The following is a 15,785-nucleotide window of genomic DNA, read 5'->3' on the forward strand; positions in this document are numbered from 1 at the left end:
CGGCAATCCAGTGCATGTGGTTGTCACTCGAACTGGCTTCTCACTGCTTTCCCTGCCTCCATGATTTCGTGGACCTGCTTCTCTGCCTCCCATTTCGTTCCCTCTCCACCCTGCTGCCATTTTATTATATTTTATTTTTTGATATTTCTGGCTGCGTTAAGATGCATGAGCGTTGTTAAAAATCAATGCGCCCACAAAATAAAAGCCCTTATCTCCATTTAGCAACTAAAATCAGTTTAGAATGATACACCTAATGCATGTTTGGAATTCTTAGGAACCCCTCTAGTCCCCCCAACAAGGGCACTGGTTGGGAGGTATCCGAGCTGTGATTTCTTGTGGTCTTCTTCCTTTCTGATTGCGCTGAGACTCATGATTGTCATTATGATTATGTCCGTCCCCCGTCCCCCCACAAGGGCTGGGTTTTTTTCTTTTGATTCAGGCTGCCTTTTCCCCCGCCCTTCTTTTTGTGGGGCAAGCCAGAAATGGGGTCATTTTTCCACCCCTTCCTCTGAACAGGCTCCCCCCCCCAATCATTTCAGCTTCAAAATACAAATTTAGAGTCTGGTAGCACCTTAAAGACCAACAAAATTTTATTCAAGGCATGAGCTTTCGTGTGTACGCACGCACCTCCTGAGATACAAAGAAATCACAAATGCGTTAAATCGAATGTGTAAACGTGCATTATTGCGCATGAGCAAAGAAAAAAGAGAGGGAGAAACGAAGGACAGGAGCACATGCCTCCAAACTTAATGTGAACGGCATGAAAAGAAAGCAGATCCGTGGTATTGACATTTGGAAACTACAGGTGTGAACGGCCAGGCACAAATGCGAAGTCAGCCTCCAGGGACCAATAAGTAGGAGACCCGGAGAACATGGACAACTGCGGAAACAGCCCTTGTGAGGTGGGTGGGCTGAGAGCTCTGACAGAACTGCTCTGCAAGAGCAGTTCTAACAGGATTGTGACTAACCCAAAGTGACCCACCTGGCTACATGTGGAGGAGCGGGGAATTAAGCCCGGTTTACCAGATTAGAAGCTGCCACCCTTAACCATGACATCTCCTCTGAGGACCTTTAAATCTTTGAATCAAGGGTGGCTGCCATCTCATGTGGAAATGGGACAGGATGACTTGCACCCTGTTCTGGGCTGATTAGAAGGTGGCCAGCCCGGAGACCAGTGACTCATGCAAAGACACCGCAGGGAACCTCCCTTCTGGAAGGGCAGTTTGGACTTTCAGTGACTTTTAATGTCTAATATTCTTTCATGGAGGGTGGCTTCAAAGAGCTACTTTCAGCTTATTTTTTGAGCAAGTTGACTCACGAGTATGACATGCCAGAAAAGTCATTCTAGGGCACACTGCGGTGACCTCTTTTAAAGTATGCCAGTTCCAGATGCTGCCGGAGGGATGTCAAGATCTGAGGAGCCCCAGAAAGGGTCAGCTGAGGCTTCAAAGGTGGAACTGCCCTAGAGAGGGTCAGATGAGGCTTCAAAGACAGAAGGGGGAGGGGAGGGGAGAAGCTCAGGAGGACCTCGTGCCAGGGATCCTGAGAGATGGAACAAATACAGGGGAAACAAAGGGGTTACATGAGTAAGGGTGGTACCAATGAACGTATGTTTGTATTATCTACTCAGACCAGCCGTGACTCTCCTGGGTCTCTGGGAAAGGCCTTTCACAGGCCCGTCTGCCCTGTCGTCGGCTGTCCAGGGGAACGGGTTGGCTACTGTGTACTTGAACACAGTAGAGGATGGAGTAGAGTTGTTTTCTGTTGCCCCCGAGGGTCAGTCCAGAACGAATGAGATGAAATTAATTCAAAAGAATTTTCAGCTAAACATCCGGAAGAAGTTCCTCGCAGTTAGAGCAGTTCCTCAGTGGAACAGGCTTCCTCGGGAGGTGGTGGGTTCTCCCTCCTTGGGATTTTTGAAGCAGAGGAACTTAAGCAGACTGTGAGCGGGTGGGCAGGAAGGGATTGTGTCTGAGCTTGGCTCGTGTGGCCCGTTCTTGCATGCCCAGGGAAATGCCGATTGCCCCTTTCAGGTTGGGAGGTGAATTTCCTCCAGGCCAGACTGGCCAGGGATCCTGCTTTTCTGATGGGAGGGGGGGTCATCTGGCCATGGAATTCAGAGGAGCAGGTCGGCCACTATGTGAGGCAGGATGCTGGATTAGATGGACCCCTGGTCTGATCCAGCAGAGCTCTTCTGATGTTCTTATCAGAGGATAAGGCCTCTATGCCCCATTGATGGCCACAGTGTGAGACAGAATTATCTGATCCAGCAGGGTTCTTCGGACGTCCTTACCCCAAAAGTAGATGCTGCTGAACATGTTTTGAGCTGCAGCTGTATCCCCCCCCCCTCCATGACCAGAGCCTTCATATGGATAAGCACTGGGTTAACCTTTAGAATCATAGAGTTGGAAGGGACCTCATGGGTCATCTAGTCCAGCCCCCTGCTCTATGCAGGACACTCACATCCCAATCGCTCATCCACTGTCACCTGCCACCCCCTTGAGCCTTCACAGAATCAGCCTCTCTGTCAGATGGCTATCCAGCCTCTAAAAATCTCCAAAGGTGGAGAAGCCATTAAAAGTCAAGGAAACTGTACTGCTTTATTTAGTAAAGCCCTCTTGGTTCAGAAGCTGATCCAGGACATGAAAGGATGATAAGGGGGGGGTGGGAGTGAGGGGACGATCTTGCTCAGTTTTAGGATCCTATCGGGCAGAGACTGTGGCCTGAGCCGGACGTGCCTTGATTGGTGGACTGGCTTTGATCTTCTGGGTCACGGGGAGCTTTGATTCCAGTGAAAGGGAGGGACAGCTGGACAAAAACATCTTTGCCAGTCTTTGGGAAGGGTTGCCAGCTCTGATTTGGGGAATTCCTAGGGCCATTTCCCACGGCTTAAAAATAGCACAATGGTTGCTGATTGAAAACGCTACTAATTTGCCATAACGCACGACGTCGTAAACAATCTGCAACAATCCTGAAACCGACCCGCAAAAAGCGCTTCGTTGTAGCGCTTCTAGGGGAATCCAGAAAACTGGATTCACCCTCCGGATAGCGATACACTCCTGCAACCAATCTGCAACAGTAGCGCTAAAGACCTGTGCGTTACCATTGTTGCGGGTTCTTCAAAGTCCCTCCTCCCGAGCCTGTCCTCCAAACTTCCGGCGAACTGTTCGCCATTTTTTTTTTCTCCGAGCGAGCGGGGATCTACGAGGCAACGGGACAGCGACTGGCTTTCAAGCACGATCACTTTCGGAAATTCTGCCCGGACACCACAAGAGTTTTTCACAAGCACAGTGGCACACACCGTCACGTTCCCAAAATTTGCCCAAAGCTTAAAACCCCGTCTACCATCGGCCAGTCCTAGCGGAGTCAACGTACAGGGAGCATTTTAAAAAATTTTCCTCTGAGCGTGCCAACGAACATTCGCCGCTCGCAGTCTCCTGCTTAGCTTAGAGGGGTTCAATAGACATGATTCGTGGTGATTTCATGAGGGGCGGCTTATGTGTAGTGGGTCTTTGTGTGGTTCCCAGTGCGTGCTTGTGCTTGGGTGCGGACAACCCCTTCCATTGGCGGCTAGACCTCCGGCAAGCGGAGTTGCCGTCCCCCGTTCATTTTAAAAAATTTTCCTCTGAGCGTGCCAACGAACGGTCGCCGCTCGCAGTCTCCTGCTTAGCTTACAGGGGTTCAATAGACATGATTCGAGGTGATATCATGAGGGGCGGCTTATGTGTAGTGGGTCTTTGTGTGGTTCCCAGTGCGTGCTTGTGCTTGGGTGCGGACAACCCCTTCCATTGGCGGCTAGACCTCCGGCAAGCGGAGTCGCCGTCCCCCGTTCATTTTAAAAAACATTCCTCTGAGCGTGCCAACGAACGTACGCCAGTTACATGTCATGTTTGGTTGATTTATGCTGTGGCTGGTGAATATTATTGGGGAACTGCCGAGTACTGCCGCACTTGCTCTCGGTTGAACACCGGCATGCGTTTGTGTAATGGCGGACATTTTCCTAAAATGGCTCCCGCTGCATGTTCAAACTGCTCTTCTCGCGTGTAAACGAATACGCGCATGCGTTAAGTCAAACAACAAGGGCGCCAATCTGGCCATTAGGAGCAGATCCTGTTCCCGCGCGAGGAGTTTTGAACGTGACATGTGACCTGATGTGGCCAATGTGCGTGTCCCCTGCTGCCCTCCACCAATCAGGAGCCGGCTAGTCCCTTTGTCTTTGTGTGCGGGAAGGTATATGATCCGTTGCACCCTGCACCTCCCACCACCATTTTGCTCAGCTACTAGCAAAAGCAACATGGAATCGTCTTCTCAAGCCTCGTCCGTCCCTGCAACCGGCCGTGGCCCAACTTGGAGGGACGCGGAGATCAGGGACCTGATCGGGATTTTCTCGGAGGAGAAAATCCAGGACGCGTTCCAGTCCTCCCACAGGAATAGGGAGGTTTTTGAACAAGTGGCTATTAAGATGCGCGCCCTGGGCCACAACAGGACCGGCCTTGAATGCCGGTCGAAGACCAAGACAATGAGGGCAGAGTACATGCGTGCCGTGAACCATAATAAGGGTTCCGGCAACGAAAAGGTAACCTGCCCCTACTTCGAGGAGCAGCGCCAGCTGTACGGGGACGGGGAAGGATCCGGCAGGCCGAAGCGCGTCGGCCGGAGCCTTAAGGTGGTTCGGAAGCCGGCTGCCCCGGTCGAGGAACCACCCGCTGAGGAGGATCCCGGCGAGGGAACCTCCTCCAGCTTTCGCCCTCCACCCCCCGTCCAGCAACGAGCCGCGGAATCGGTAACGCTGGACCTGATCGCCATCGCTCCTGGGGAGCCAGAGGAGGCTCCTGAGCAAACGCCCCTTGCCTCCGGTAAGTGATTTTCTTTTTATTTTATATTTCCTTTTGAGCAAATGTGTGTTCTGACGTTTGGGCATCGTTTTCTCGTGTGTTCGTTGCAACGCATAAGACGGTAGGCTGTGGAGTGCTTGCTGTGGTTACTATTTGAAACGGTTTTAATTTTATAATTTTATAATTTAATTTTTAAAAGATTTTAAAAGAAGGTAGGCTGTGGAGTGCTTGCTGTGGTTACTATTTGAAACGGTTTTAATTTTATAATTTTATAATTTAATTTTTAAAAGATTTATTAAGATGGTTGGCTGTGGAGTGCTTGATGTGGTTAGTATTTGAAACGGTCATGTTTAACCAACAGCCCCAAAATATTTGCAGCATGCCTCGCCCATAGGCCTTCTGCAGTACTTTGGCTCACAACTTTGGGAGCTTGCTTTGTGGTTCATGGTGTATGCTTGCTCGTTTTTCACTATTTTCTGCTCTTGTCCACAGAGACACAGTTGCCAGGGACGGGGCCCCTAGAGTCTCCAGCAGCACCTGACGTGGATAGTGATTCGGGGGCATCAACTAACATTGGTAAGTATTAGTAAAAATAGGGGGGGGGGGCTGTTTTAACTGCTTTGTGCTTTTCTGTTTGTGCAGGGCAGCAGCACTGCTAAGAGAAAGAAGAGAGTCCCTCTGCGTTGCTGGTGTAGGCTTTGAAGCTGGCTTTGCCACCCTTTGGTCCTAGATCTGTTTTTTTTCCTTTTTTTGCAGATTTCATACCCGGAACACAGGAGGAGGAACAGCCTAGGGTGCTTGGACCTCCTGCCCGGCGCAGGCGGATACAGATTCAAGATGGTGAGCGTGCATGACCTGTTCCTTTCGAGCCATAGCTGCAGGACAATGTCGCTAGGCACTAACCATGTGCTCCCTTTTAATTGTTGAGAGTCCTGCTGTGAAAGTAGGCAAAAGTTAAAGCACACCATGGGCAAACAAACAATAGCCATGTGCTCGCCGGGGATTGTTTAAATTCTTGGCAGGAAAACACGGGGACAAAAAAGAACACCATGTCCACCATGGTGTGTTTTGACTTTTTTGATGTTACTAACAGTTTTGTTTCTCATTTTTTGCCAACAGAGGTTCTTTCAGATGAGGAGGAGGAACCACCCCTGGCTCCAGGCAGCCCACCACCTAGAGGTGCGCTCCCAGCAGAGGAGAGGCTTACGAGGGAACGCGGCAGGCTGAGGCGCGTCTCCGTCTTGACAAGCGTGGGAGAGAGGCTCCTTGAGCACTGCTATGAGGAGTCACGGCGTGCCGCGGCCGCTGACCAAGCCATGCTCACACTCATTGCCCAGGAGGGGAGAAAATTGAGGGCAGTCCTTAGAGAGACAAACCAAATCCTACGCGAAGGCGTGGAGGAGGTGCGTCTGATAAGGAGACTCATGGAGAGGGCTGTAGCGGTCATGGAAAGGGCCTACCCTCCACAAATCGCCCCCCCACCACCACCCACACCAACACCACCACTTCCAGCACCCACCCCACCGACTCCCTCTCAGAATGCCTCCACCCAAACAAGAAGGAGGACTATTCTCGGAAAGAGAAAAATAAAACCAGCAGACAAGTACTCCCCCTCCTAGTTTGGCCCACTTTTTCTATTTCATGTTATCTGTGTTTTGTTGTTTGTTGAATAAAGTTTATATTTTTGACTCTGTCTCTGTGTACCCTACTGTAGAATCTGCAAGGCTGAAAGCGGCCTCTCTAGTGATTGTGTATATTGTGGTACTGCTGTGTGGGTTGGAGGTTGGAGGGGTGTTAGTTCAAGGAGTTTTAGGAGTGTGGTGTGGGGTTAAATATGTGCGAGTTTAAGAAGTCACACTGGAGTCTTGTTATAAAATTTGCAATAACATTTTATTTTAAAAAACATTTTAACAGGGGAAAAACATTAGGGAATGAAACTTGGAGCCCCACCAGCACCACCACCCCCCACCCCCCTGGAAAACCAATTTTTTTTAACAAAAGTATACATTTAACAGGGGAAAAACATTAGGGAATGAAACTTGGAGCCCCCCCCCCCAACCCCTACCCCAAAACACAAACAGGAAACAAAACTCAGGTCCCACCGCTCCCCTCCCCAGCCCCTTCCATCGCCCTAACTCTCCTGCACAGCCGTCCCACGGTCCCCCTAACTTTGCGCCGGAAGAGCTCTTCGTCCTCCTTCTTCTTAACTGTGGGGAGGGAGAAAAAGTACACATTAGTACCACACATATTTTCAAATTTCTTTAGTTTACATGCATACACTTTTAAGTGGCCTTAGCCACAGTGTGAGAAGAGTTGGGCAGTGGGGAACATAACCTACGCTCTTCCGCCTCCCTCTGTTGCCTGTGCTGCTCAATCTCCCCTTTCAGCTCCGCCACTTGAGCCTCCAGGGAAGTAACTCTGGCCTCCATGGCACGCAGCCTTGCCTCCACAGTTTCAGCTATAGAAATCAAACAAAGAATTTGATCACACTCCAAAAGGAAGCATCACATCAGGCTCCCATATGGCTCCGTGTGGGTACACACACATGGGTCTCCCTCACAGACATAAAACTCTCACCTGCAGCCTGTCCCGAGGTGGAAGGTCCCTCTTCCTCCCCCTCCTCACGCTCAGGTGCTGTTGCCAGCTTGGATGGTGATTGTGTGGCTGGGCAAAGAAAAAGACAAATCATAATTAAAAGCACACAAAACAGAGATGAAACACAGCTGGTGGACACACCACAGTTAGAGTCTAAGCGCATAACCAAAGTGGTTCTACAGTACTGGCTGGCTAAGTCTGAGGGGGTTGACAGCATCTAAATACTTTCTCGAATTTCATTGGGGACAGTAGGGGAAAGAGGCAGCTAGTCATTCCATGCATGTTTAAGGGCAAAACACAACGAGGGCAGCACTCACCCATATGCCTCCTCATGTCCAGGGGGGGCTTCCCAGCCTTCTCCCATATTTTCACCATCTGGTCGTGGAAGACCGTCCTCCCACTTGGCTGCGGGATCCCCCCCCACTGTTCCAGACTGTTTAGGAAGTCCAGCTTAAGGCGCTTGAATTTTGTCCGGACCTGCTCCCAGGTCCGGACATAGCCCCTCTCCCTCAGCTTTGAAGCCAACACCAGGTAGGCACCCTTGGTGTGGCAATGGGTGCTGGCCATTAGGCGGCCAACACTTTTTGATTGTAGCACAAGCTCCAGAAGTGCCTCAGCCTCGGCGCGCTGCCAGAAGGAGCCCTTCCGTGGCTTCGGCATCTTCGGAATGACGGTTAGGGAACGAACGTGCGTTGCTCCGATCGACCACCCCGTTTTTTAAATGTATCAAAGCTGCCCACCAATAAAATTATTCCTTGGAACATGAGTGGATTGATCCTCCGGTTTGACAGGGGTCGCCAATACTTCCTGGCTACCCGCCTCCCCGAACTTTCCCCATTCAGCGCTTCCGTATTGTGTTTGTCAATTTCAGTGGGGAGTTAGCATTTAGGGCTGTCAAAGTGCTTTTGGACCAGAGAATCCCCGTTTTTTTGCTGGCAAAGTACACAAACCGCACAAGACAAGGTTAAACAAAGAACACAAAACTTTATTCAACAACAGAGTAGGAAAAACAATTAAACACGCCTCCTGTTTCTGTAGATGTGGGTGGCTATGGCGTCCCGAACCTTGCACCCCTCAGCATATATCCTTTTTCTCCTTGCTTCAGGGATGTCCTGTGTATCCTGAAGGACTACAGGTTCAGGTTCGTCCTCAGGGAAGGGGATGTTATGTCCCTTGTCCTCGCATATGTTGTGCAAAATCACACATGCGATTATCAGCGGAGTCACATTGTCAATATGTACATGGAGTCGTGACATTAAACAACGGAACCGTGACTTCAAACGTCCAAAGGCACGCTCCACTACATTCCTTGCCCGGGAGTGACTGAGGTTGTAGTGGCTCTGCACGTCCGTCCTTGGCCGCTTGTAGGGAGTCATGAGCCAGCGTCGTAATGGGTAGGCTCCGTCCCCGAGGACCAACGCCGGCACACGCACGCCCTCAATGGTGGCGGTGGGGTTTCCTGGAACAAAGACCCCTTCGTCCATGGCTTTCCTGAGGTTGGATTCCCTGAAAACAAGGGCATCATGCCTCCTGCCACTCCACCCCACCTCGGCATCGATAAACCGGCCGGAGAAGTCCACTGTTCCTTGCAGGAGAACAGAGCAAAAGTCCTTCCTGTTCCCGTACTCTTTTATGCTTCCCCCGGGGGCACGGATAGGGATGTGGCTTCCATCGACGGCCGCAAAACAATGCGGGAATCCAAGCCTGGCAAACCCGTCCATACTCTGGAATAAGGGAAAGAAAAGAATATAAGCCATGGCATGTCAGCGTGGGGTGTATCGCGTCTTCGTTGCTGACCTGTCAAACAAGAAAAAAAATTTAAAGGGCAAAGGGGATAGAATGACACTCACCGCTCCAAGCCGGTCTCCGAGGCACACGACTTTGCTGAACAATTCCGCCTCCATGGCGAGGCAGAACTCCTTAAGGATATCGCCAACCGTAGTGACTCCGAGTCCGAATTGCTGGGCTACTGTCCGGAAGTACTGAGGGGTGGCCAAGTACCACAATGCGGCAGCCACCCTTTTTTCAACTGGAACGGGGCGCCGCATGCCAGTGACTTGCCTCTCCATGCGTCCACGTAGAGCCTCCACGAGTTCAAAAAATGTCCCCCTCGACATCCTGAAGTTGGCAATCCAGTGGTCATCATCCCAGCGAGTCCACACAAAATTCTCCCACCAGTCAGAGGATCGTTCGTCCACCCAGAACTGTCTGGGGAACCGGACCTCTGCCAGAGCTTGCCAGCGTTTCTTGGCCGCCATGGTTACCCTTACAGAACGTCTTCTGCTGCTGGTCAGCGTTCCGGCCACCCGTTCTCGGTACTCCGCGATAGCAGACGTCCGACGCGACAAGGCGATATTCATGCGCTGGACCACCGCGAGCATGTAAGCCAGCAATTGAAAAATAAGCCTCTCCATTGCAACGTTGACCTGTGCTGCGGGCAGTAGGCTACGCAAACAAAAGAGTGAGGCCGACCGCGTGTCTGCCCAGGTGCATATAAGCAGGTAACCTGTGGGCGTGTACTGTGGGCGGGGATTAACCAATCAAACATGTCAATGCATCTGGTTCCTAGAAAACAATAGAAAACACGTTCCAAGGGCGCCAATGATCGGACGATAACGCGTTGCTACGGGGTTTCCTGGGTTTTTTAAAAAAAAAAGGGAACCCCGACAAGTTCGGCTTCAGGGTCGAGGTCAAAGGTGTGCCTGCAGTTTGATTGACGGGCACGGGAGGCCAGAAGCGCTAAAAAGGGACCTCCTTTGTAGCGATAAGACGGAGAACCGGAAGCCTGTGGGTTACGAAAGTGGCGAGAAGTGAAAGTGCCAAATTCCGCAAAAACCGCAGCTGTGCGTTACGGGCACGGCTAGTTACATTTCGCTACTTGAAGTAGCGCTTTCACAAACGGCAACCAAATAGCAACTTTGAGCTCTGTGCGAAATGGCCCCTAGAGATCTGAAGGCAGCACTTGGAGAAGGCAGAATTTGTGGGAAGAAGGCTGCTCAGCAGGGAGGTGATTTCATAGCATCCGCCCTTCAAAGCTTCATTTCCTGGGGTAGTGGTGGAAGGGTCTCAGATACGATGGAATTCTGTAGATCCGATGGATTTCTCAGGAGGAAAGTGCTCCTTGGTGGCCCTGCCCTTCCTTTTGGACTCTGGGCTTTGTGGGATAAAAGTAGGAATCGAGATTTCTGGAGTCCATCCAGAAGGTGAAAGGGGTGTTGAAAAGACTGCTTATAAAGTAGTGATCCACAACCTGTGGGCCGCTGACCACATGTGGTCCTTCGACTAATTGGAGGTGGGCCCCGAAGGACGCCTTCTCCCCCCCGCCCCGGCCCTTTACTTCATCCCCTCCAGCCCTTTACAACACACTTCATTGTTGTGGCGTGTCTGTATCTTATTTTGAAGGGATGTTTAAACATTACCATAGCGATCAGAGAGCGTTAGGACAGTGGTTGAGAGTAGAGGAGTAAACTACCCCCCCCCACTGGGCCTCAGTGGTCCCCGGCGTTGAGTGGTCCCCGGTGATAAAAAGGTTGGGGACCACTGTTATAAAGGATGCAAAGGGAGAAGGACTATTGTAATTAGAGCAGAGAGGAAACGCTCGAGAGCAGAAAATTAGCATCTGTAATGAGAGATTGCTCTATTGCTCCTATTCAGCCCTGGGGGAGCTGCTGTTCTCGACATGTGCATTAACTCAAGTTCACCGACTCACGTTGTAATTTCCCCTTGAAGTTTCTTTGCCCAAGGCAGGCTTTCTCAGTCTGGAAAACCTGGGGTTTCTTGGCGGCTCTGGAAGGGTTTCCCAAATGGGTGGGAGTTCATTCATTTATCTATAAGCCTGTTGCATTCAGGAATACAATGGGTGTTAGATTTGGGGGGTGGGTAGAAGAACTGTGGATGGCCTCCCCCTCCCTCCAGGACCTGGAAAGGCTGCAGGCTGGAGGCCCCCCAGGAAGGGAACTCACTGGCAGGGGCAGCTCCCACACAGCAGGCATCTGCAGCCTCCGAGCCTCGGAGGGAAGTGGAAGGAGGAGGGGTGGTCGGGGGGGGGGAGAAGGTGATTGGCTGGCCACTGGACAGACAGGCCAGCCAGTTGGAGGAGGAAGCTCTCAGGGGTGGGACAGCCTCCCTGAGTGGGTGTTAAGCACTGAGTGGCACTTAAGCCATGAGACACGCTCCTCCTCCTAGCCCTTACCAGAAATATATAATGGAACAGATTTGTGTGCTTTTAAAATTGTTAATCATTTATTGGGTGATACAACCATATATGATCATGTCAACCCACCCTCCCCTCCCAAATGGCTAATGCTGGGCCTGGAGGGGGTGGGAAGGGGAGGGGCCCTGGGTGGGCGTGTCCACAGCTCTGCTTCCCAGCCATATTCTGCATGATTGTGCCACTTCTGGGGTTTCTCAAAGCCTGAAGGATGTTTCAGGGGCTTCTCAATAAAAAAGTTGAGAAAGATTGACTGCCACTCTTAGGCCAGCAATAGAATGACCCAGGAGATTAAAATGTTGTAAACTGGGTGTGTTTTTGTAGCGTTATGGTTTATAATGTCAGATTTATGTCCCTTTAATCCACAGTGTAGGCACTGACCTCTTTGTCCGATGGAGAGAGCAGAAGGCCACTGCTGACATTTTAAAATATATATTCTCATATTTTTATTAAAACACAAGATTATGATTCCAAAGGGATACAAAAGAAAACGAGGCGTTGTGCAACAGAAATATACACCAAACCCACTACGCCAGGGCTGGCCAAACTGTGGATCTCCAGTCAAGCACTACAATCCCCATGAGCCCCTGCCAGCAGCCTGGTCCTTCCCAAAACTCCCCAGCGGTCCCACCCCTGTGGCTGTTGGGTGTTCCGCCATCCAGACAAGGATTCAGGCCCAGATTGGCTTAACCACAGTTATCGGAATCGGTCCTTCTGTGTTCTCTGTGATGGTGAAGAAATGGTTACTCAAATGAAGCACCTTCCTCTAACTTGCCCGTCAACCCAGAGATCTCCCCAGATTATTATAATCATTATAAAATTATGCAAGATATGGTGAAAGCCAAGGAGGAGAGGACTCTTTGTCCTTCTAATTAAATTGATGGGTGGCAGATTCAGGACAGGTGGACCTTTTGCACAATGCAAGCTGCCGTGAACTTGTGGGACTCCTGGCACAAGGTGAGGCAATGACTTTGCTCACGGGTCCCCGACGTAGCACCTGTGGGCGCTGCAGCACCTTTTCCTTTAGAAGGTGGCTGGGAACAGGTGGAGCTTCTGTCCAGCAAGATGCCTGACTGGCCATTGGAGATTTCATTGGGTGTGTTGAAAATAAGAGTTCTAAGAATTGGATTGCCATGTAAGATCTACATGAAAGCATCAACCGTTAAAACTTGGTGGTTTTAAATTTTTTGTTTTAAAAATAGTTTCAATCAAAAGAAAAACAATAGTCTCATCTCACAGACAATTTTCATTTTACGCAAAAACAATTTGACATTAAAATTTTTTTATTTTTTTTTCAAACGTGTAGTGTTTTAGAATGGCAGCTTCTCATCTGGTAACCCGGGTTTGATCCCCTGCTCCTCCACATGCAGCCAGCTGGGTGACCTTAGTCCAGTCACAGTCCTGATAGTTTTGTTCTCACAGAGCAGGAATCTCAGGGCTCGCTCAGCCTCACCTCCATCACAGGGTTAGATTCAAATGGGTAGCTGTGCTTGTCTGAAGCCACAGAAGAAATTTAGAGTTCACTGGACTTGAAATTTGTTCTACTTCACAAGGTGTCTGTTTTAGGCCAGTGGTCGCCAACCCCCGGTCCGGGGGCCGGTCACGGTCCGTGGATCAGTCAGTACCGGTCCGCGGCTCCTCCTCGTCCTCCTCCCTGGCTGCTGCCTTGGGGGCTGCACCCACACGGGGGAGCATTTGGCCTGGTGCCCTTCATCCGCCCCTGATTTGTGCTCCTGCACAGGAGCTGGGGGATTGAAGTTCCCAGTGCATAAAGGGTCTTAAAGAGTTTTCCGTTGGCCGCCACATAAGATGTTTTCGCAATAAAAATTGCCTGGGCAGCAGCTGCAAAAACAGCACGGATCTTCCGCCTAACTGGAGGTTTGATGAAACTGTAATAATCAATCATAGAATCATAGAATAATAGAGTTGGAAGGGACCTCATGGGTCATCTAGTCCAACCCCCTGCACTATGCAGGAATAAATAAATTACTTGACAGCAAGGATTCTGCTCGAATCTCCTGTATTGCAGCATTTTTAGGCAAGGCTTTTTAGAATTAACTCCTTGTTTTTAATGAAACTGAGTAACTCTGATTTTTTTCCCTGGGAGCCGAGTTCAGGGCAGGGGACGCCTGGCCTAGTCTTGTTTAGCCGTCCACCTAAGAGACAAAACAAATGGGAAGAAGATTGATTTTCACTTGTCAAACTGCCAACATCGACCTGTTTGTTATTCAGGTTTGGTATTTTTGGAGGAGAGCATGGCTCCCAGTTGAATTCCGGATTAAGCTTAAGGTTTTGATAATCACCTTTAAGGCCATGTGCAGCCTGGGCCCGGTGTATTTGAGAGACCCCGCCTATACCCCCAAAAGAGCTTTACGCTCTGCCACCTCCAACTGGCTGCGGATCCCTGGCCCCAAAGAAGCACGCCAGACCTCAACCAGGGTCAGAGCCTTCTCGGTCCTGGCCCCCACCTGGTGGAACGAGCTCCCTGGGGAGATCAGGGTCTTGCACGAACTCCCACAATTCCGCAGGGCCTGCAAGAGGGAGCTCTTCCACCAGGCTTTCACTTGAGGCTGACCGACTCAGAACACCTGCTGGTGCCCCGCCATGACTGAACAATTTGACCTCTGCGTGGTTTGATGTCAGCGTGGTTGTTCACACTATGTTATGATTGTTACCTGACAGATTGTTATAACGTTCTATGTAAACCGGCCAGAGCCGTAGGGAAGGGCGGCATAAAAATGCAAATAAACAAACAAACAAATGTTCTTAGCTGGGACTTCCATTGGGACCTTGGTGAACCTAGCGCCAGATTAAGCTGTGCCGAGACTCTCAGGTATGCCCTCTAGCCTCGCCCCTCCCCCCAAAGGTAATTTACTCATTGTTAGTCATTTTCTTCTTAATATTTCCAGGCCCCTCCTAATCTGTAGCTTACTTAGCTCGTGCACAAATCCGGCTTGGAACAAACACCCTGTGTGTTGCGTGCGAATGCTTGAGATACCCGGCATGCCAGAAGCAGAAAAAAGGAAGAGAAATTTCCAACACTCTGATATTCAGCAAGCCTTTCAAGCCAATTTACAAGATGTGCTTAGATGCAGCAGGTTCAACTTTGCACCTGTGGCACAAACGGATGGTCTTTGTTGTCAGGGACACAAAAATTGGGTGCAGCAGACAATGTTCAGAGCTGGGCTTGGCCCTGTTTGTGAGAGGCGCAACTAAGAGATTGCATCCCCCTGACATGGCAGTTAGTGTCCGAAGGGGAATGGATCTCTCCACTGGTCTCTAATATTGATATTTTTCTTTCCTTTACTATGTTCCCCCCCCCCCCCAGAGTTTTACCCAAGCACATGATAAGCCTGAGCCAACCGGGAAGGGCAGGATATAAAATAATAATGATTATTTTAACCTTATCAATTTAGCTTGTTCCTGGGAGGCCCTTGCATCTGCTAAATGTCTTCATTGTGCTATATACTAATTTGGTCCCCAACCACCGGGCCGCGGCCCAAAGGCCCTGGCACCGGGCTGCGGCTCCCTCTCCCCGCCCTCCCCCCCCCCGCAGTAAGAAATTTCCCAGCCGCAAGCAAAAGCGGCCAGTTAGCTTGCGGCCCGGCAAGCTTCTTTTTGTGTGTGTGTGGGGGGAGGGAAGCAGGGTTGCACATGCGCTTTTGCCGCTGCAAATGGTGCAAACGTGCATGCTCTGCTCCGGCCGCGCATGCATGGCATGTGCGGCCTGGCAATCGCCCTCCCCACTGCAGGCAATCGCCCTCCCCACTGTACTAATTCATGGCCCACCTATATTTGTGGACGTGTGATTCCCATTTCATTGTGCACACGAAGGCTTAGACCAAGGGTGGCCAAACTGTGGCTCTCCAGATGTCCATGGACTACAATTCCCATGAGCCCCTGCCTGCATTGTAGTCTGTGGACGTCTGGAAGGCGCAATTTGACTACCCCTGGCTTAGACCAAGGGTGGCCAAACTGTGGCTCTCCGGATGCCTATGTACTACAATCCCCATGATCCCATGGCAGGGACTCATGGGAATTGTAGTCCACGGACATCTGGAGAACCACAGTTTGGCCTCCCATGTGGCTATGAAGCTCTTGAGCAGTCTTCAGGCAGCTGCATTTCCCTAAGAACAGAAGATGGA

General features: G+C 50.6%; 1 protein-coding gene and 1 long non-coding RNA gene across 2 annotated transcripts; one reads left to right on the plus strand and one right to left on the minus strand.

Moving 5' to 3' along the window:
• Positions 1-775: 775 nt before the first annotated feature.
• LOC143834883 (uncharacterized) lies at positions 776-6,506 on the plus strand. The gene is made up of 4 exons (XM_077331783.1): positions 776-4,856; positions 5,328-5,411; positions 5,592-5,675; positions 5,955-6,506. The coding sequence occupies exons 1-4, from the start codon at positions 4,235-4,237 to the stop codon at positions 6,452-6,454; spliced, it is 1,290 nt and encodes a 429-aa protein (XP_077187898.1). The 5' UTR covers positions 776-4,234; the 3' UTR covers positions 6,455-6,506.
• A 458-nt stretch (positions 6,507-6,964) lies between these two features.
• Positions 6,965-7,583, minus strand: LOC143836709 (uncharacterized). Its single transcript, XR_013230675.1, has 3 exons — positions 7,413-7,583; positions 7,174-7,293; positions 6,965-7,042 (listed from the first exon to the last, which is right to left on the minus strand). It is a non-coding gene; the product is annotated as an uncharacterized LOC143836709 (long non-coding RNA).
• Positions 7,584-15,785: the final 8,202 nt, after the last annotated feature.

The sequence above is a fragment of the Paroedura picta genome, chromosome 4, assembly GCF_049243985.1.
Source record: "Paroedura picta isolate Pp20150507F chromosome 4, Ppicta_v3.0, whole genome shotgun sequence".
NCBI classification, from domain to species: Eukaryota; Metazoa; Chordata; class Lepidosauria; order Squamata; family Gekkonidae; genus Paroedura; species Paroedura picta.